Source organism: Lepeophtheirus salmonis, chromosome 5 (assembly GCF_016086655.4).
Source record: "Lepeophtheirus salmonis chromosome 5, UVic_Lsal_1.4, whole genome shotgun sequence".
Classification (NCBI taxonomy): Eukaryota; Metazoa; Arthropoda; class Copepoda; order Siphonostomatoida; family Caligidae; genus Lepeophtheirus; species Lepeophtheirus salmonis.
The window spans coordinates 29,776,024-29,799,788 of NC_052135.2; the positions used below are offsets into that span (position 1 = coordinate 29,776,024).

At 31.0% G+C, this 23,765-nt stretch overlaps 1 protein-coding gene across 1 annotated transcript in view; it reads left to right on the forward strand.

Moving 5' to 3' along the window:
* Positions 1 to 23,530, forward strand: part of LOC121117678 (pantetheinase) — a 31,057-nt gene extending 7,527 nt beyond the window's left edge. Inside the window, exons 2-5 of the mRNA XM_040712135.2 lie at positions 6,100 to 6,410; positions 8,207 to 8,421; positions 22,223 to 22,515; positions 22,929 to 23,530. Coding sequence (XP_040568069.1) covers positions 6,100 to 6,410; positions 8,207 to 8,421; positions 22,223 to 22,515; positions 22,929 to 23,330 — 1,221 coding nt within the window. The 3' untranslated portion in view covers positions 23,331 to 23,530. The remainder of the gene's footprint in view (positions 1 to 6,099; positions 6,411 to 8,206; positions 8,422 to 22,222; positions 22,516 to 22,928) is intronic.
* The last annotated feature ends 235 nt before the right edge of the window (positions 23,531 to 23,765 follow it).

Here is a 23,765-nt window from a genome sequence, read left to right on the forward strand (position 1 = left end):
ATGCCCTCTGTCTCTCTATTTCATATTAGAACGTACATTAGACTGTCCTGTTTCTGGGTGAACATTTGTTTTTCTCTGCACATAGTTCTTTTTGGATTAAAAAAAATATAAATATGCTCATTATGCAAAGTTTGAGGCCTTTAAAAATATCTTTGGCGTGGTGTGGCCAATTTAAATTTGAAAAATATGAACTTTTGTGTCGAAATTGGACATCTTATACTGTCTCAAATATTACGAATCAAAAATTTTACTTTTTATATTTTTAAGTATTCAGTTTATTAGATTAAAATATTGTTCATCTTGTTGTTACTAATTTAAGGGATCTATGATGTTCTTAATTAATTGTTGTGTCTGCTAGGCTTTATCAAAAACAAGCTGGAGTACCCGTATTACTCGAGGATAATAAATAATAACGTCAATAAACAAACAAAAAGAGGGGTAAACTTTACTTTAATACTATCGATATGTACTCCTCTTTTCTTTTCTTTTTTAATATGACGCGCTAGGGGTAGCTACATTTTTATTTCTTAGATCAAGTAGTCTAAGTTCTAAGATATTAAGAGCAACATCAAAAATGATGTGTCAACATACAAACAGACAGACAAACGTTGTTCAATTAATATAGATACTCCTTTTGTTCTACAACTATGTATTACTTCTACTTTGGATAAGTTGTACTTAGTTGTATTTCATAAAACAAGGAGACTGCAAATCGTTGGGCACATCTTATACCCCTTAAATTATACATAAGTAATGACAATGTGAACAGTATTTTTAACTGATAACTCAAATATATAAAAAGTACATTTTTTGACTCATAAATTAGAAATAGTCAAGTTGGACTCCAAAATACAATTTTTGCTTCAGTCAGTTTTTTTATTGTACTCACCAAAAATATATATGTATGTGCAGAAGGAAAAAATAGATACCAGAAAACGGGGCAGTCTAGTACTACGTATATATTTTGCAAGTCTATTCAAAGATAGTTCATACCACAGTAGTTATATTTACCAATATAATTTATAGTTTTGATTATTGGTAAATATTGACAGGCTTGCTCCCATTTCCAAATAATAAATAGATAAACGTCAAACAGTAGTAAATATAATAATATTTTTAGTTTGATAGAAAAATTTACTATATTCGCAAGGATGTACACTTTATCTCTGACATATATCTGACGCCCTTTTTTTCTAAAAACATCAATAGGCATGTGCAGCTTAAAGCTTTAATTTTTTAAAAACACACTTCAAAAAGGCGAATATCTACATATATTGTAAATAACTATTGTACTTCTAATCTATATTCTATACAAAGAGGTAATATCAAGGACAGTTTCTTCACAATTTATGACGTTCCTTAACAAAATGAAAATTTATAATGTATATATTAATTTTATTACATTCTTTTGGAGTAATTCGAGGCTGCTGTTTTTTTTCAAAATGCGGAACAAAAGTAAATAATACATAATAGTTATAGTTGTAAAAAAAAAAGGTAAATATAAAAACTTAAAATGACACTCTGACAATTTGAAGAATTTTTGAAAGGAGAGCAACTTAGCTGTCATGACATTTAATTAAACTAGCTTCATTGAGTTAAAAAGTGAGAGGAGGGAAATAAACACAAATCCCACTGCCGATCATCAATTATAGTCCGAGTCCAACATAGGCTTATAATTATAACTTCCTAGTCAATGCTCAGCGTTACCCTCATGGACAATAGTCCATGTGCTAGCACATTTTATACTTAGATCTTCCCTCCACAAGAACTAAAATAATGATAACAGGTTTGGAAAATAAAAAAAACATGAAAAGTCTCGTGCTCATTTAAGATCCTTTTTTACAACTATACCTATGGGTCTCATATGTTATCGAGGGAAAATGGTCTTATTTTAAGTACAAGACGTCTGAAAATGGGGAATTTAGTCTAAATCTGCATTTAAAAAAATATATATACATATATAATTAATGTAATGCCAAAAATGCAGAAAACATGTTAGCAAAATATGTAGTCTCCTCTCCCACTTTTATTTAAATTATTTACTGGTCACCACAAAAGGAACAAAAAGGTCATTGTGCGGTCAAAATTGATCATTTTTATAAGGCTTGTTCTGTCTCAAATATACAATCAATCAAATTTTGTATATTGTAGGGTTTCTGTCTGGAAATCCTAGACCGGTCTGAGACCCTTATGATTTTTAGTGGAACAAAAAAATAGGTCCTTCAAAGAAGTTCTGTCTGGACCAGTCACAAAGAAAAATTTGATCTAAATCGGATTAAAGAAATAAACAGACTCTATAGATGAATTGTTGCTTATGTCATGTGCGTTTCAAATTGTGTACACCAACATACAATTACATCATATTAAAGTAAAATATGTTGCATAAATCATATTTTTACAACTCATAAATCTGGATCAGGGATACATTTGATTGAGGCCCAAAAAATCTGTCTGCGATTTGAAAATATGGTTTGTAACAAATAAACAATTGATATAAACGACTAAAAAGAACTGGGAAAACAACATTAATTGAACAGACATGGACTTATTTTTCATATAATACTAAGAAATGGTGTTGCTTCATCAAAATTGATACATCTTATGATACTTGAAATGGAACAAGTTAAGTTAAAAAAAAAATTGAAATTGTTGTCATTTAGATTTCACGTGTCCTAAAAAAAAATGATGTTTGGGGTTACTTTGTTTATAGCTGCTGTAGAGTGTGCAATGTGTAGTGTAGGTATGTGTTATTTATATACCATATCATGAAGAGGTGGTGGGATTTACTCTATATCTGGCCTTATCACTTTTTTATTTTCTAGCTTGTATTTATAAACAAACTGTAAAAAAAATATATCTTTCTAAATATAAAGGGTGCTCCGGAATTAGAGTCCCATCAAAAAATATTATACTACTATTACAATAATATGAATGTATATATATATATTTAATATTGTCCTACGATTGACCAATATCTTATTCATTGTGTTCGTGTTTGTTTAATTTAAGGATATTAGTATTAATAGGACTTTATTTATGGACCACTCTGTACATCATGGATTCTGATGAGTTTGGAAATTTAAATTCTACTTCGTACCCTGAGCTTATATTTAAAAAATTTCGTATAGCTCAAATAAATTGTTAGGAGTGAGCGGGTCTAGATGTCACGTGGGTTAGTTGACAAAGTACTATTTTCTAGCAAGCTTTTAAGAGTTGTACTTCAGCACTTCCGTGAAATAATCGTATATCAGTACTGCATTAGCTACGGATCTTAAAGAGTGATGGGGACACCCAATTCTAAACTATGACAAATTTTCAAAAACTTACAACCTAATAGTCATTTTCTCCATAGTCAATAAAAAAATTCTAAAATTCAAATATTAACTTACATTCTTATACCCTTTTTATTTAATTACTTTTATTTTATGTGGTTAATTTAAGGGTTAAATGTTATGAATCGTATTCAGTAAAATATCAGTATTAGACTCAAAGAGCAAGTTCATAATCTAGTGGAGCCATATATAAAAATATATATCTAACTTATTGTAGTGAATCACACCAGAACCTCTAAAGTTGAGAGGGTTTGTTTGAACTTCTAAAAGGATCACAAATAAAAATAAAAATATTTTTTTATTTAAGTATAATTTGGTTTCATTTATACTGATTAACACTATTATGTATCAATGATTCATAATTAGTATCTCAACATGCCCCAGAGCTGTATCAACACCAAACTTGATATTAAGCCAAAATGCTATTATATTGATATATTATGAAATGGGCGTCAAAAGTTGCACATTGTTTTAAAGTTTGAGAAAAAAGTAATCTCTCAATATTACTTCCACAAGCTGAGTAAACCATATACCATAAAGTGAATTTCGTGTCAACTAGCACCTTTCTTCATACACTAGATACAATATAAGTACTCGTTGTACTTATATTGCATATGATGTCCCATCAATTGTTCTTGAAGAACAATGTTTACGTATTTTAATGCTTGCCTCTATTTAATAAAAGAAAATGTATTCTTTCATATCCTTACCTAAAGGCAAGAGCATCGTCTACTCTTCAACTATTTTTCTATAATAAAGCTTATTTCTTTTTATAGTATAACCAACGTAGGAAATAATTATTTGATGCCTTGCAGATTTGTAAGTTTGCCCACTGACAATGCTTTTCTATGGAATTCAGAGACTAACTATTCCACTCCATAACCTTAATTTGGTTCTTCTTGAGACCCAACTTTATTTTGGGTCATTGTGGAACTGGAGGGACCCATCCACGATCCGTTTTCAGTACCCTACTCCAAGGGAGGGAGGTTGTCACTCAAGATTACCCCCTACATAGCCCCATCCACTCTCCCTTCGATATGGTAACGTCATCCTTCCAAACACCCCCGAAAACATAATGTGCTCAAGGGGTTATACTCAGACTTTTTCTTCCTCCAAACACTTTTTGTTGTTTATATAATGTATCGCACTGTTAAAATGACCCTACCATTAATATTATAAATCGTTCTTTTCTTTGTCAGTGAAGTTTTTACTCTAGAAATGGCAATATTTTTACAAAAAATACCGTTTTCTACTATTGCTCTTCTGCAATGTATTTCAAGCAAACCATGTATTTTTTCAAAAAGATTAAAAAACACAAAAACAACCAAAATATAGTGAAGCTTGGGCATGTGTCAAATTTATAGGTTTAGATTTAATATTTATTGATATTAAATAAATTAGTAGTGTCATGTTGGACGCAAAAGAGAGAAATATCTCACTTTCGTGTGTTATTATAATAGCATTTGACGACGAATGGAATTGATCTCTTTTATGTATCATATTATAATAATTATATCTAATAATTATTAGTGTTGGGGTTTGGTCTGAAAATCCTCGAACTATTTGAGACCGTTATGACTTTTAGTGGATCGAACTAATTTGGTCCTTTAAAGAAGTTTGGTTAGAAATAGACTCATTTTAAATTTGATCTGGTCCGATTCTAAAGATGAACTGTTGTTGACTCAATTTGTATTTCAAAATTGTTAACATCTTGATACAATTACGTCATATGAAGTTAAATTTGTTACATAAATCATATTTGTAGAAATAATAAATTAGGATGGGGAGAAAGTTGGTCCATAGATTGAGACCAAAAAAATTGGTCTACGATTTGAAAACGATAAAATTTCGTGCTACGTTCTAAGATCAGAGTTTATATCGGAATATCGGTCCTGATCGATATAGAAAAAATCAATTAAGATCTTACTGGGAAATAATGGATCTTCGACCTTGTATCAATACCAATCACTATACAACTGCTGCATTAACAACTGCTTAAAACACATTAAACAAAGAAAACAACTTGCAGCTTCTAACCGAAGTGTATTTACCTACTAAAGTCACTTGAGGATTCACAAATTGGCTCAGAGGCCAAAAAAAGCGCCATTGTGCGTAGAACTTCGAATATGTCGAGTACTGATGTGTTGGGGTTTCTATACTATTTATTTATCAGGACAGCAGAAGCTAGTATAAATTTAATTTAATATTAATAGAAAATATTTTAAGTATAATCTAGCTCTTCACTATCTCGTCCTGGCAAAAGGTTTTTTTGCTCAGCTTCTATCATTCTAGTCTTTGTTTCTTTCTTAATGCAATTAATTGGCTTTCTTTACTAATGCTTTTAAAATAAGTTATTAGTTCTGTCATATCTTTTATATGTATTAAATGATAATATGGCCAACTATGTATACTTTAATGGCTTTAGACTCTAATTGTAGGGACATTATCATAAAAAAATAATCTTGAAAGGCATTTTAAAAATAATAAAATTACACTTTTACATTTAGAAGAGTAAATTATATACTATTACAATAATATATGATATTAATAATGATACTAACCACTATAACGTAAGCGTAAAGTATGAACCAATTCTTTATAAAAAATAATCATAAAAACAAATCGGTAGAGAAATATATATTATGTAGAAAAAACAGGTCAATTTTCTCGGCATGCCAATAATTGTAACTAATATTTATTATTTGTTAATTTATTGTTACCAAACTCTTTCTCTTGTTCTATTTGACTAAATACTGATTTCTTTCAGGGATCCGATATTATAATATTTCCCGAGTATGGACTTGAAAGTTTAATGGCTTCTAATGTATCACCTCAAACGGCAAACAATTTTAGTCAAATCCTGCCGGAGGACATTCCCCAAAAGAAGTCCCTTTGCTTTGATAGTGAATCTAACTCATTGGATAATCTTCTTCTTAGAAACCTCAGCTGCATTGCAGCCGAGAATCAAATTTATTTAGTAGTCAATTTACTGACTAAAGAATGGAATGCTAAAGAGTCCATTTTTCAGCACTCAAATACCAATGTGGCCTTTGATCGCCGTGGTCGCGTTATTGCAAGGTGAGTATTTATAGAGAAATATTTTTTAATGCACATCATCTTTATAGCCTTAATATTATATCTATTGTTTAGAACCCATGTATAATATTAATACAAACTCATTATTATATACATTATTTATTTAAGAGTTTAAAAGTTAATTAAAATAAAAATCTGGATATAAAATAAATATTCAATATATGATCTACTAATTAAACAAAGTAAACAACGTTATTATACGAAATTTTCTAATATAATTATTAGTTGAATACATATATGTACGTATACTTATATGCAAGGACTAATATTCCTAAAATGGATATTTAGTCATTTTATTTCATACAAAATCTTGCTAAAAATAGGATAGTTATGTAAAAAGAACGTCATATGAAAAATTTCAGATTAATCAGACCATTTTTGTCATAAAATAATAAAGTTAAAGACGAGATAAGAAATATTTACCTCAAAATTGGCCATTTTCAGATGTCTTGCAATTTCTATTCTCAAGTATTATTCCATCTACGGTTAGATAAACTGTAGCCCCTCCAGTTTAAAAATCATATAATTTACCCAGCTATGCAACAATAAAATCACAATATTAAGTCCTAAGCTATATAGTTAGTATGATCTTGTAAAAAGGACTTAGTGAAAGAGGTATGAGGCAAAGGAAAAAGGCTAATGTTTAAATAAATAATAAAATTGACAACATTAATTTCCCTTTATTACATTTTATAAACATGTGTATTTTTTATTTTTTTACATATCTGATAACTGATGTCCGTATATACAATGTACCTCATTGGCATTGGAAACATAAGACCCTCTTATTATTGCCTATTGTAACCTTAGTAGTATTTTTATAAATTTTAAAAAAAAGTAATGTGTTATAAACTTCAAATCACATACCAACATATATGCATCTAAAAAATTGTATAGATGAAAAGTCTATTTTTTATTTACTTCAAAAAAATCCCAAATCAAAATTCGCGAAGAAAATTGTAAAAAACTTTTTTGCAACTTATTGGAATTGTAGTAGAAACATAAACCTTCCAAAATTTTATCGTCCTTGCAAAAAAACAAAAAAGTTATGAACAATAATGTTGTCCAAAAAATAATTTTAGCCCATAATTTTTTGATTTTGAATATATTTAGAAAAAGTATGTAGTTATTCGTATGTTTGTTGTTTGAAATGTGAATCTCTTTTTGATAAATAACTCAAATCCCTATCTAGTCTCTTTGAGCTTCAATAAACGGGTTTTGTGTTTGGGTATAGGATTAGCCCAAAAATCGACACCCCGTCTTAGCTTGTCCAAGCTCAAAAGAGGGACCCATGCAAAATTTTAGCCTCCTAGGTTCAAGGGTGTGGGAACTTATAAAATACATCTACACACACACTCTTTTTTATAATACAAATTATGTAACGGTGTTGATTATTTTTGGGGCTAAGCATCCCCCCCCCCAAAAAAAAAAAAGATGAAAGTTAGCCACGTCTTTGTACGGCATAATCTGACTCTCCCTACTTATAAATACATACCATCTCGGTCAAGTGCTCCAATTACGCTCACCAAAAACTGCAAGGCGTCTGGAAATGGTAATTTTTGACTTAAAAATAGAATGAGGGATCTGAAGATTTTTTAATGCTTTTGAGCGAGTAAGACCAATAAAAAATGTACCCCCCCCTCCCTTAAAAAAGTACTGTACTTGAACATACTGTGTATATATGTACGTTGAAAGACTTACAATTATTCTATGAATTCTATAAACAACTCCTACACATCAAAATGTTAAACTCTATTTTAACACTTTGTTACTTCCAGATACAGAAAATTCAACACATATCATGAGCCTGTTGTAAACAATGAGCTCTCTGAGCCAGATATATCCTATTTTGATACAGATTTTGGAGCTCGAATTGGTTTGATGACATGCTTTGATATCCTTTTTGACAAGCCATCTAAAGGATTATTAGCAGCTGGGGTAGATGCGATTGCTTTTCCTACTGCATGGGTGGATGAACTTCCTTTTTTGACAGGTAGGATATAACTTATGTAAATATAATATATGAACTTGACTTTAGTACTATATAGGTGGATAATAGGTATTAAATTGATAAGTAATAGATATTAAAGGACTCTTGGGATAAAATAGAAATCAAATATTCAGCGGCAATTTAAAAAAAATCACAAAACACTGGTAAGTTTCCAACCTCTTAATATAAAAAAAAACATAAATTTACCAATAAAATCACAGCCACAAAAAAAAATGAAGAAATGGAGAGTTACCTTGAAGAAAATTGTGTTTAGCCACAATAAAACTTTTCCTGCGCAAGATGTCACTTTTAAAATGGCAAAAATGACGTTAATTTTATTTTTTTACTCGTAATGCATACAATAAGTTTCTTCTCTGCGTAGAATTTACCTTGTTAAAACTCAGGGAGGTTGCGTAAGTAGTTATACACTCAGTTAGTTACTAATAATACTCCAACGTCTTCTCGTACCCAACGAAAATTTAGTACAAAACACGTGGTCATTATGTCACTAATTGGGGCATAGCTTTGTATGGGATATTGCAAGGCAAAGGAAACTTGTCCAAATTGAGCCATCATTAGGACAATAAGATTAATAATTCATTTATTATTTTAACTAATACTTATATATTTTTTTCAAACTTGCCTTTATAAGTGAATTCTGTATATTGACTAATTATCAAAATTGGAAACAATCAACGGTTGACAATTGTGAGTCGATCAGAGATAAGAAAAGATGAAGATGTCTTCTAAGAAGATATTTATGTTTAGAGTAGTCTAAAATATGACTTTAATGCTTCCAATATTTTTTCAAACATGGTAATCTGAAGAAGATTTTTTTACTTTCCAAAATTGTTAGAATTTTTCTTTCATTCATAAGATGTAATGTATAAATATGAAGTAATGACTAGTGCGTGTGTCATGTAAGATGAAAATTAACACTGAGTATTTGTTAACACGTTTTAAGAGTAAGTCCAAGTTAAACTAAGATTATAATTGAAGATCGACATCAGAAAAATTCCTACCTTTCTAGATAAGGTGCGGGAGTTCTGTATATTTCCTTGCTCTCGTAGCTAATAGCAGGTAAAAAATGGTTTTTCATTTGGGACGTTTCAATCTTTTTTTCGTTAGGAAAAAACGACGCCATATTTATTTTCTTTCGTTGACATTTAGAAACTTCCTTAATCATGGAGCAACATACACTTGATCAGCGATTGCAAATTATCAAAATTTATTGTCAAAATAACTGTTCAATGCTGATGCTAATTTTCATCGCAAAATCATCTTCAGTGATGTAGCTTATTTTTGGCTCAGTGGCTTTGTTAATAAGTAAAATATGCGTTATTGGCCAGGCAGCAATCCACAAGTGTTTCACGAGACATCATTGCATCCAAAACAAATTACTGTTTGGTGAAGATTTTGTACTAGAGGGATCATCAGGTCTTATTTTTCGTTGATGATGATAATTGGCACGTTAATGTAAACAGAAATGGCTATCGGAACATGATAATTGGGTTTTTTTGTTTTCTTTTTGTCTTTTTTCCCCTCAATTGCAAGGTATGGACATGGGAAACATATCGTTTGTCACATAGTAAACGTTACAATCGATTTATTGTTAAGCAAGTTTGGTGGGCGCGGCCTTGGTCGTGCGATTTAACACCGATAGATTATTTTCTTTGGGGTCACGTGAAATCATTGGTCTACACCAATAAGCCAGTGACGTTAGAAGAGTTCATAGAAAATATTTACTTCAAAATTGCTGCAATATCGCTCAATTTATTAGAAAAATTAGTGAAAAATTGGTTTCAGCCAGTCGACTTCTCTAAACGTGATCGTGGTGGTCACACAAGAGAAATCGATTTTTATACATATATGTATTTGTTTATCATTTATACTGAAAAAATAAATTTCGTAAAATCTTTACCTGTTTATGTTTTATTTATAAAAAAAGTTGAAAGCTCTAAATAAAAAAAAACTCTTTATAACAAAACCCCTTGACTTGTTCTTCTCCCAAGCATTCTTCCAATTTCAGGGTTACCATTACAGTTGGGGTTCGGCCATAAAATCCTGGACCGGTCTTAGACCGTTATGATTTTTTTAGTGGACCGAACCATTTCGATCCTTTAATGAACTTCTGGCTCGGTCCAGAAGATAAGTTTGGTCTAGATCGTTCCGACAAAATAAAACTGGTTCTGGATCGGTATCATTTTAAATTTGGTGTTAACAGATTCTAAAGATGCATTGTTGATTACGTCTCGTTTGTTTCGAAATTGTGAATATCAGCAAAATAATGTTATATGAATTAAATTTGTTGCATAAATTATATTTGTACAACTCATAAATCAGGATAGTTTGGAAGATCGGTACATAGATGGAGACTTATTTTAACATAGATGGAGACTAATTTTAACGATTGGCAATTTTAAAACGATTAGCTTTTGGTCTGAGATCAAAGTCTGGACCAAAAAATCGATCCAAATTGCTCTAGAAAAAATCACTAAAGACTGTATAGGAAAAAAACTGTCTTGGACGGAATCTCAACATTAGTTACTATGTCATTTTTCAGTTTCTTTTATATATTTTTACATAGCGGGAGGTCATATTTTATACAGCTCTCTTCAGGTCCACACTTTCCCCAGAGGTTTTCAGTAGATATTATATGCTTAAAAAAATAATTATGTCCGTATAATAAGGTTATAGTTAAAATTAATTATTTATATATTTTCTTAACTCAGACAGTAGAGAAGGTGGTTTTTGGTATTATTGCTCGCACTTTCTATTGTTCTCCTAAGGAAGACTTTCTTTTATGATGCATTTTATGCATCTCTATACTTTCCTCCTTCTTCTTCTTCTCTCTCGGCCATAAATACATTCATATTATGCACGCTGTAAATATTTCTTAACCTACCCTCTCCTGTTTCCTTTATCTCATTAACCAAAAATACACTAAAGTATGTTACTGATGCAAAAAAAAAAGTCATACATTAAATCAACCTGTGACTATTATTCCATCCTCTACATGGAGGACTTATAAATATGACTGTATAATCAACATTGAAAGTTCAAATACTAGGAGTCAAAGAGTTGATCGTTTTTGTTGATAGTTTTATAACAATTTATGCCGTGATTTTTCTATTTTTGTACTTGGATATAGCTATGTATTGATTGGATTTATTAGACTCAGTTAGTCACTCTTAATATTCCTAACGTCTTCTCGTACACAACAAAAAATTAATCAAATCACGTGGTCATCATTTCGCCACTTGGATTATATTAGTTGTTTATAGTTTTATTATAAGTCATTTACATCGATTTTTGTCCATTAGTATTTGTGTATAGCTATGTGTTGATCGGAATTATTAGGTGACGACAAACAGACAAGCTTATGTTTATTAAAATAGAAGATGGCTCCTACAATGTTTGTCTTTCATGAACAAACGTTAGTACTTAAATAGAAAATAGCAAAACATTGCTCTGTTTTCCAACAGCAACAACAAAACCTGCACACTAAAAAATGCTCAAGATTTATAGCACTAAATACAGGTACTCTCCAAGGTTAATAGAAATACAAGGTTATACCATAATGCATGTACGACTGATGTTTGACTTTCACCACGCTTTTAATATTTACGTCATAGTAGATAAGTGGTTGCGTGTTTTCTCAAAATATGTTTTTCTTCTCCGACAGGCGGGTACTATTTATCAAATTGATAATTCTATAAATAGTGACGTCATATACTATGAGTGGTTACATGTTTTGTCAAAATCTGCCTGTTTTGTCTGGAAGTCAGTACAATACATCAGATTGAAAATTTTAGCAAGCCCGATTACATGATAGTCTGACCTTGTATTTCTATTAACCTTGGGTCTCTCCTTTTCTTTTCTATTATAATACGGATCACTAAGATATAGTTGTTTTTTAGCTTGCCCCTTAATTTGTAATTGGTAGTAAAAAGAACGAATTTTATCTTCCTTAGCAGTTGTCATTATTATTTAACTCTTGAGTAGTAAGCATCCTTTCCTAAATAGATTCCATTATATTCCAAACCTGTTTGAACGTTCGTGTACTCTGAAAAGACGGAGCATATCTTTAAAGGATTCGTTGCGGAGATATAATTGTAAGTCCTTATTGAACTTTGAGTAGAATTGGGGATCGAGTAATTATAACAAATGGCCTTGTTTATATCCTGTTTTCCTTCATCTCTTGTTACTGCTGATTGTAACGGATCTAATTAAACGTCATGAGCATAATTCTTTCTCTCATATTCTTCAAATTGTTAAGGTTACCATGTTGATTTTTGGTTTCTTTTTTTTTTAAGATGCCCATTCCACACTGAATTTTCACCTTTGAGTAAAACTCAAAAAAGAGGAATCTAAAAATATCCAAACAAACAAACTTTGTTTTATTAATAAAGATTACATGACTACGACGAACCAAGAGCAAAACCTTTTCAATTCTTCTTGTATGTGTACTGTAGTGCATTAACACAAAAACCAACTAGAGCAAGAATTAAGAAAAGGTAGAAATTAATTATTTTATTTTATGACATAATATAAACACACAGCCCAATATTTCAATGAATTGGAGGCTTTTTATTCAAATTTCTGGGATAATCGGATATATGCAAAAGTGTTATCTGTTGTTTATCATCTTTATTTGATTTTAGAGAAGTATATAGGCCCTATGGGCATTCCAATATAATCTATAAATTTATCATTCTCTAGCTGTCACAATGTTTTTTTTGGTAACTTTAAGTGCCTTTTGCAGCATCTTCCGAAGGTTAATAAGGATAACTTGTTGATAGAATTGAACAATCCCTATTTGAAAATTACATATGTAATCCAGACTCAATTTTGAGAAAATTCGTTCTAGCTTCCTTTTGTGCTGATGGACACAATATAGGTTTAATCATAATTAATTATTATAAGTTTTGGTCAAACAAGAAAAAATTAATTTTCATAGTTGGGCCGTACTTATTGTTTTATAATATGTGGGACTAAGTTAAATAGAGATATTCAGGTCATTTTAGGCATTTTAAGTGGGAATTTGGTTTGTTCAAGAATTTTGTAGTTGAGGTTTTTAAAAGTTTATATTTGATCATTGTATCTATATATTATTTACCTAGTGTAGCGATTTCAATTTAAGTCAATGTTTAAAAGCATCATATGAAATCTGAGCCATATCATTTGTTCACAATATTTCCTCCTAAAACGGACATTGTTTTAAAAACTTAAAACTGTTTTGTTTTTTATTCAAATTTAAAAATCTCTTATGGTGGGGGGAACTTTTCAATCTTTCATATATATTATTTTTTTATTTGACACTGAATATTTGATGCCCACTCTTTCTCTAATATATTTTCATTCAAATTTTTCCAGAAGAGGAGACAGCTTTTCTCAAATGAGGAGAATTTCCATGCATGTCTAGAGAGTATATGTTGCCCGTCAACACAAAATCAAGGTAAAATTATTTTTCTCAAAATTGAGTCTAATTATCGTTCATTTAAAGTAACAAATAGTTCTCCTTAATCCATTCGAGATGTTGAAAATTGCACTTAAAGTTAGCAAAGATGTATCGTCAGAATTAAAGAATTAGAAACTAATCAATTTTAGTGGAAAGGGCATATCGGGATTAAATTAACTCTTACATATCATAAGAAAGTTCCAAAGTATATTCAAAATTCTTGGTTATCTTAACGTAAAAATATACTTATATATAAAGCTTTTAACAGAAGTAGGTCTAAGAAATATTACTTATATGTTTTTATGATCGTTTTTGCGTTAAATCATGACATATTTGTATATTTTGCTTAGACTTCTTGATAAATAATTGAATATGTACAATTGGATTATAGTATTTAGATAATTTTGTGGAGAATTGAAATTGATTGTTCTCAGATGTCTGTCAAATTGACTTGAAGGACAAATCAATATTTGTACAAATATACAACTATTTATAATTACCTATATATTTTATATAGACTCAAATAAGTGTATAAGTTAATAAAGAAGAACTCAACGTCATAGACGTAAAATAAACTACTTATTAACATGGATCACAGTTCCACGTCAAATTCATCATAATAATATATATTAGACTGTCTTAGGTTAATATTTTTCTTTCACCGTACAAAAATCATTGCTGTTGAGGACTTTGGTCAAGTTTGGGGCCTTTCAAGCCATTTTTGACGTACTAAAGACCATTTTACTTTGAAAAAAATATGTTTGGATCAAAATTGGTAATTTGATTATCTTTTTTTCATGTTTTATAGATTACTTAAAATAATATTCATCTTTTTTGTTCCACATCTATAACTTCAACTAAGGTTATATTTTGATATGTTATGTTCTATAAAATACGGAAACTTCATATCATTGAGCACATCCTGGACGTTAAAATTACTCAAAACAAGGTGCAAATTATTTTTAACTGATAAACATAATACTATAAAATATAAAAATTAAAACTTTTTACTCATAAGATCATAATTTTGGGCGGTACAAGAAGCCTAAAAATGGCCAATTTTTACCAAAATTTCCCTTTTTCCATACTTACATTGCACGTACCATCCCAAAAATGATTTTAAAGCACTCAAAGTTTGGCAAAGTGCATTTTTTGATTGTACCCATGAGAAAGGGTACTTATGCAGGGAAAGAAAAATATTTACCCGAAAAATAGGTCAGTCTAAATATTATGGCTATCAAAAAGTATTGATATCATAATATACATATTGCGATACTTATTAATTCATATAGTTATTGCCAAGGTTAATAGAAATACAAGGTTAGACCATCATGTAATCTTATAGACTTGCTATAATTTTCAATCTGAGGTATTGTACCGACTGTTGGGCAAGACAGGTAGATTTTGACGAAATACGCAACCACTCATAGTCAATGACGTCATTATTGCAAGAATTTTCAATTTAATGTATCTTACCGACTGCTTGGCAAGAAAATCAGATTTTGACAAAACATGCAACTACTCATCTACTATGACGTCAATATTAAAAGTGTGGTGGAAGTCAAATATCAGTCCTACACGTGTTATGCTATAATATTGTATTTCTATAAACCTTGGTTATTGGTATTAAATTAAAATATCGATACAAATTAAAATCGGATATTACAAGGAATTATTGAAAATAACTGACACCATATATACATTTTGATGTGACGTCATTATTTATGAGCCAGCTAACTTTGATATAACTTATTACTAATTAGTAATATTAACAATAAATGAAAATAGACTTCCATTGTCTTTATCATGGAAAATCTAAATGCTAATTATTTATGTTATGGTGAGTTTAGTATTTACAAATCGCGGGTTTAATGAAGTCTTAGCTCCTAAATAGGGTAATTATTCATTACAATGATAGTCTACTCTTTGTTTTTTATATTCATGATGGCATCCTCCTCGATGGAAATTCTATAGAGGCTCCTCCATTGACTGGTATTAAAGATCCAAAAAGAAAGACTCAAACTTGACTAGATATAAACAACGAAGAACCAATATTTATGGAATGACCCAAGAAGAATTAGTTTGCTGTATTAATAGTAAGGAATGTATTCATGTCAGGTGTGAAAATTGCCATGACCAAGAAGATTTGAATAAATTTCTTACTGACTTTTTTGTCAACTTTGATGAGAATGACCAAGTTTTCTATACTCAATGGACTAATAGTGACAGATAAACTCTTTCAAAAATGGTTTCTGATGTACCATGCTTTAATATGAAGCTAATTTAATCTTTAGATGAACTAAGACCTCATTCCTTTATTTCCAGGGACAATCTAGATATTTAAATCAACTGAAACAAGATTTAAGTTGATTGGAGTACCAAAAGCTTTAAACTCTCGACGAAACTATTCCATAAATGATAAAGAAAAGCAGATAATAATCAATAAATTCAATCTATTTTTAAGAAAACAAATTTGTTTAATTGGTATTAAAAAGTATGAACATGTTTCATTAAGGTTATACTACACATTATTGAACTAATTTTTTAGTGTTTTGGTGTGAACTTTTTGTTATGAAAACGAATCAAAGATTGCATGAAATGATAAGCTAAAACTTTCTAACTAACTGATACTGATCTACTACTATTATTTTCAAAATGTGACATGGAGTAACTTATAACATTCTATGTAAAATATAATTACTAGGCATAACATATTCATTAAAATGGATAATTTAATATATGTATATCCTATAACAAGCTCTCAAATTAGTGCATAGCAAGTACATAATTTAGGTCTCAACTTCAATCTTGAATTATGCATTAACTACACATTACTCCTTTATAATATTTTCCAGACTTTTTGCTTTGAAGATAAAAATTTCTTTAAGAAAACGGATTTTTTGGGGGGTGTTTTGAGATAATGGCCACAAACGAGGGTGCACTCAATAAATCCGAAATCTCTTATTATCGATCACTTCCTTTCCTTTATAGGGGTAATAATGGGATTTTTCGAAGTCTGCATCCAAAACTGATGAGACATGCTTATTTTTATTTTTTTATGACTATTCCTTGACAAAATTATGTCCTTTATAGTTTTCGGCGTACGGTGTAGTCAAACCATAATATTGGAAACTGGGCCTTAACAAAACTGTCAATATGCAAATGAACTAAAAATTTGGCTCAGTTATCAGCGCATAATTTCCTAGCACATATCTGAAATGAAGACAATCGGAGAACCTTGGTTCACAGCTCTTGTTGGTTTGATATGGATTTACGCGCCATGGACTTGGAGGAACTTAGACGTTGGAAGTTTTACAGCCAGAGTGGGAAATTTTTGATGTAACGATTTTTCCACATATCCAGTAACATAAATAAATCCTTCATCTTCGCAGATTTTTAGGAAGATGTAACTCATTAGATGGTTGTTCTATTGTATTTTCGTCATTATTTATTATCTTCCTCAATCTCACCTTCAGATAAATTGGGGATAAATTATATCATCAAAGTCTAGATAAAGTTATATTTTATCTTCTGAATCTCCTTCGCTCAAAATAAGACCTAAAAGGAGATGCAGGATTAGTATATGTACATTAGGGCATTGTTGATTCTACAACCTGTAATTTTGTTGAAACATAGAAACAAAACATTGGTTTTCTTCAAATCTAACGGGAGCATTCTCAACAACCATTTTTTTGAGCAACTTATTACGAGTATCTGAAATCGATCCATGGCCTCTACCGCATTAGGATGAGAGTGGGGTCGTCCAATATATCTTATTCTTGAAAAAAAAAAAATCATGAAAATCTTGATTTAAACGAGATGTCAATATATATGAAAGGCCAATTTCATTATTAGAGCTTCAAAGCAGATGACTTAGGCAACACCACTTCACCATTTTTATCTCTCTTAATTTACTTCATTGTTCCAATCACATTGATCATGCATTGGAGAATATCCTTTTGTACATCCAAATTTACTCCGTAGGCATATCCAAAGTCCTTTTTTGATATTGGTCGGGAGCTCCATCTCATCAAACCACAAAACAGCTAAGTTTCCATTTGGAATTTCGTTGGACTTGATTTGTTGAGCGATAATTTTAATAATATTTGATTGTATTCCAGGAGCTGTTTTAAAATTTTGGATCCACCGTTTGAGGTTTGTTACACTAGGAACCGGAAGTAGACCCCTGGATTGAATGTAACGGTAGATTTTTGAGGAAAATACTTCAGTATCAGTCCTTTTAACTCTTCATTCCCTTTTCCAAACTTCTTCCCGCTGATAATGAGTTTACATTGAGATTTAATAAATCGTTTTTCCAGATCTCCTTTCTTCGCTTCCTTAAAATCTATTTTCCGATTTAAGGAATTTCACTTTTTCATGTAAATCTGCATTTTGTTTCCTTAGTGACTCGAGTTCTAGAAGTTCTAGAATGAGTGGATCTTTTCTGGTGTTAGAAGCCCTACTAATTTGTATAATTCAGGATACAAATACTTGATTAGGTGTTAACATTTTTTAACACTAGTGTTTGAGTTGATTTTACGTTGGTTTGGGATGATTTGTCTAATGTCTCCGAATATATTTCATTAGAATCTTCTTCAAAATGGTCCACTATCTTAATTCATTTTGTTTCCTAGGAGCTTGCTCAAATCCTTCTGCAGGTATGATACCTCTGGGAAGGATAACATCGTTTTTCAATTTTGTTATTAAGTAGTCCCAGCAATTCAACTTTTAAATCCCTTTTCTAGGCATTTTCCTCAAAATGATTCTCACAAATTCTAGGGTATTTTCCTAAGGGATCCTTTCGATGACAAGCACTTTCCCATTTTTTTCCTTGTAGAGGGATCCTATGGAAAATGAGGATACATTATGTTTTCAGGAGAATCACAAATGGCAACTGCACAACTGACAATTTCATTGTGCGAATACATTATACTTTTTCGGAATGGGGAATACGTATTATTATCGTAATTATAATAATCAATTAGTACTAATATTTTTCATTAACAGCGCTCACATTTTTTTTAAATAAAACGAAAACGGTTTGAGATATCGACGATTTCTTTATTTGCCGTTAAAATACATTCAAGTTAATTTATGCATGAAATTCGATGTCGTTTGAATGACCACCACGTGCACGTTTTACGAAGTCTAATCTTTGAACCCAATTTTCAACTACTTTTCCGCATAAATTGGCTGAAACTGCAGCAATTTCGCGTTGAATATTTATTCTGAGCTCTTCTAAAGTCGATGGATTATTGGTGGAGACCAGGGTTTTCACGTGATCCCAAAGAAAATAGTCTAGAGGCATTAAATCGCACGAGCGAGGCAGCCAATTGACTGGTCCATTTCTGGAGATAAGACGCTCACCAAACTTACTCTTCAATAAATCGATTGTAACATTTGCTGTGTGTGATAACTTGTCTTGTTGAAACCACATATCGTCCAAGTCCATGTCTTTCAATTCAGGCAAAAAAAATCGATTATCATGGCGTGGTAACGATTTCCATTCACAGTAACGTGGCGATTGTCATCGTCAACGAAAAAGTACGGCCCAATGACACCGCCAGCATGCAATCCACACCAAACAGTAATTTTTTGGGGATATAATGGCGCCTCATGAAATACGTGTGGGTTTTTTTCCGGCCCAATAACGCATATTTTGCTTGTTAACAAAGTATTGAGCCAAAAATGTGCCTCATCGCTGAAGATGATTTTACGTTGAAAATCAGGATCATTTTCGAATTTTCCTTCAGCCCATTATACGAATTCCCAACGTTTAAAGTGGTCAAGCGGCTTCAGTTCTTGTGTCAACTTGATCTTATACGGGTGTAGGCCAAGATTTTTTCGCAACATTTGCCACAACGATGTCACAGAGATGCCCAACGATTAAGAACGGCGCGTAAGAGACAAATTTTGGTCATCTTGAATTGATGCGCTTGCGGCAGCAATATTTTTTACACTTCGTGCATTTCTTTGTCTCACTGGTACAGAAACATTATGTAGCGTGTATGTGGACTCAAATTTTTTCCCCAAACGTTGAATTGTTGATTTTGCAGGTCGATTACGTTGACCATAAATTGGCGTTAACGCTCTTAAAGTTTGGATCAAAGACTCACTTTTTTTGTAATAAATTTTAATAATTTACAAGCGTTGCTCGAGTGTGTCCTACTTCATTATAAAACTACAATTATTTTTAAGCACAGCTGTTAAATAAACCATTACAAATATGACGTCATTTTTGAAACCTATCAACGTAAAATGTGAGCGTCTCTATTGAAAACCCCTTTATATAGTATATTATAAAATGTAAATAAAATATAATATCATACTCCAAAGATACCAAACTTCTCTCTCTTGGCCCACAACGTAGTCCCAGTTCTTAATTTTGGCCTTTTGTGAATTTATATTTGGTATCCTTTCTATTCTCTATGACGTCAAAATCTCCCTTTGCCCAGCAGTCGGTACGATACATCAAATTGAAATTTCTAGCATGCCCGATTACATGATGGTCTAATCTTGTATTTCTACTAACCTTGAGTGGATGTAGATCCAAATATCCGAATGCTCCCTTAGATAGATAGATCCATGCAAATCCTCATAAATTAAAGGTCTTGACACACAGTTCTAACTCTTACCTTTCCTCCCCTTCCCATTTGATTAATCCCAATAATTTGAATCAATAATTCCCCAGCTAATAATTATGACGTTACAGTAATATAACTATTCAATATCAATATACTTTAAGATATAAACTTACGAGTTATCAATAGACATCGCTCAGAAATTGTTGGGCCAGATTATTGAATGATTCAATCTCTTTCAATATCTGTACAGAATTGTGAGCGTATGAAGAATTGATATATCATAATCAAAGGTGAAAATGCAGTGTGGAATGAGCAGCTTAAAAAAAAAGAAACCGAAAATCAACATGTTAACCCTAACAATTTGAAGAATGTTTTGGAGGATAGGAAGAATAATGCTCATGGCGTTTCATAAGATCAGCTGTGACAAGAGAGGAAAGAAAAGAGGATGTAAACAATGACATTTGCTAGTATTCATTCGATTTCAATCGCCAATTCTACTCCGAGACCAACAAGGACTTACAATTATATCTTCGCAACAAATCCTCAAAGTTACTCCGTCTTTTATGGCACACACGAACGTTCAAGCAGGTTTTGAATATAATTTAATCTATTTAGGAAAGGATGTTCACTACTCAGGAATTAAATAATAATGACAACTGCTAAGGAAAATAAAATCCGTTCTTTATACTACCAATTACAATTAAGGGGCAAGCTAAAAAACACACCGGATTTACATGTATGATCATAATAATATCATTCAATACCTAAAGAATCGTATTATGATTCATGATACGATACACGTATTGTTACAGCCCTACTAAATATACATGCGTTTGTAATTTGATTTTTATGTCAAATTTATTAAGCAGCTATCTTTATTTTTATATTGAGGACAAAATAAATGTGATGTTCTTTAAAAAGAATGAAGTAAAAAAGCTGCATGATCATACTTATATTATCTAACTTCGACTTAAAGAATAATTAGTTTAAAGCTTTAGCAATCACCATACCACCATGAAAGAAATATTATACATACATTTTGAAATAGACTTTAGAGCTGATTTAGATTGTTTGGAAATAATACCATGGTCACTATTGTTGAGGGGCAGTCTGTAAATTCTGGACCATGCTGAGATTGTTGTAACTTTAAACAATTTGGTGTCATTTCAGTTTGGACCGGTCTCCTAATAAAATTCGATCTTTATCTGCTCCTCTTCATTTTATTAAGAAATAAATTTGAGGAGAACAAGTATGAGTGAGCGGACTATTAGGGGAAATATTTTTTCAGGAAAAATCGGATTTGGCCGATAGTCCTAGAACTGAAAATGACGTTTTAGGATTTTTTTTGGGAAACAAAACATCGGTCCCTATCAATATAAAAAAATTGCTTAAGAACAAACTAACCAAAAAAAAAATTTAATTCATTATTTGTGTTAACACAAATAGTACCCTACGCGCATTTTATTGACATGTAGCAAGCTATTTATCTATATTCAAATAGGGAGTAGTTCAATCTTAGCTATGAGACATAGACATTTATGCAGATTGACAAATGAAATTATTATTTTTATATTTAAACACGGTCCGTATTTTTTTATGACTATTTTCTTCCAGCCTTACTTATTACATATTTATTATTTAACTTAGGTAAAAATAACTCACTGCATTTGTTGACTAAGTAATACAGATTATTTTTATAGTTTAAATAAATATTAGCTATTAGAACAGTTTAAAATAATCAATTTTTCACTAAAAATAGCTATTGGATATCACCCTGGTGCAGCACGAATGTTGAACACAACTATTCTCTCATCAGGACACCATTATCTAAAGTCGGGGACAACTGGATCTGGAATTTATAGCCCGGATAGAGTGATAAAATACACGTGGAACGATGTGCCCAAAGTCATTACATCCAAAGTGGACTCTTCTGAAACCTTTTCACATGGCATTGAGGTAGATAGAGAACCAAAATTAAATTTAGAGGATCTTCATGGTTACATGTTTATGAATGTCCCAAATGGCGAGGGTTCTCTCAGAATAAATGCAAATGTGAGTATTTCATATGGCAAAATCATAATCAATGAATTGGTATAATTTAGATGTTACGTATCTTAAAAGTTGGTATTGGATTTTGGTATAAAACCCTTGACCGGTTTGAGACTGTTATCATTTTTTTAAGACCCAATTAATTTACACTCAAGTTTCGTAGCAAAACTCGATTAATCCCACACACAAAAAAAATGACGGTTTTCTTTAATAAAAGAAGTGTAATATTTTTTTTTCTAAGAGATGAATTGATTTGTTATGTATGAAAAAAGACATCATTTTACGGTTCCTAACCGCGAATCCGTGAGTTCTAGTAAAAATCCCTTAAAACCAAAAAAAAAAAAAGACGGTCTTGGACCGTGTCTCAACACTAAATATCTGGACTGAATATCGTCTTTAATTTTATTTAATTTCAGGGAACAAATTGCAACTTGGAATATTCTTTAAGACTCGCTGATTTCCCATCAGAATCTGGATATGTATTCATGGGCAAGAAAGGAGAAAGAACTTTTGGGGGAACTTATCCCTATGTTATTCAAAGTTGTGGTATCGTATTTTGTGAGAATCAAACAGATTATTTAACTTGTGGATTTCCATCTCAAATTTCATTAAAAGAAGCCACTTTTGATCGTATTTCTCTATCTGGCTCCTTTGATAAAGGAGTCACTCCCGCTCCAGTTTCCTTAAACCACGATTATCGACCATTCATGGGGATGACGTTGATGTTTGATTGTGATTCAATTAATCGCTGTCATTACTCCAATGAGGAGCCTCTCACCAATCTTTATACCTTTGGTCTATATGGAGTGTTAGATTGATTAAAATAACAGCATAAAAAAACTTTCTTAATAGTTCTTTTTGATTAGAATACAATGATTTTGCAAGTATCCTCTATATCACCTTATTTTAAATTATGGAAAAGACTAGACATCAAATAAGTGAGTGTTTTTTTATTTGAGAACTAAACATATATGAAAATTTTGACATGTATAATTCAAATAAAATCATTTTAAATTTATCTAGAAGTGAGTAATAGTACGTTCTTTCAAAAATTTAAGAAAGAAAATGATATCCTTTTGATCGATTGCTTAGATTTTTTTGCTCTTATGAGCTTAGGTTCTGTTTTTAAAAATTATGATATTTAGTTATAATTTCTTGGGATTGCTAGCAGTTTAATTGTATTACTTATTCGTATTCATTAACTATAAACTCACTCTAAAATTTAGGGTTTGAGCAATCTATCTATCTACCAT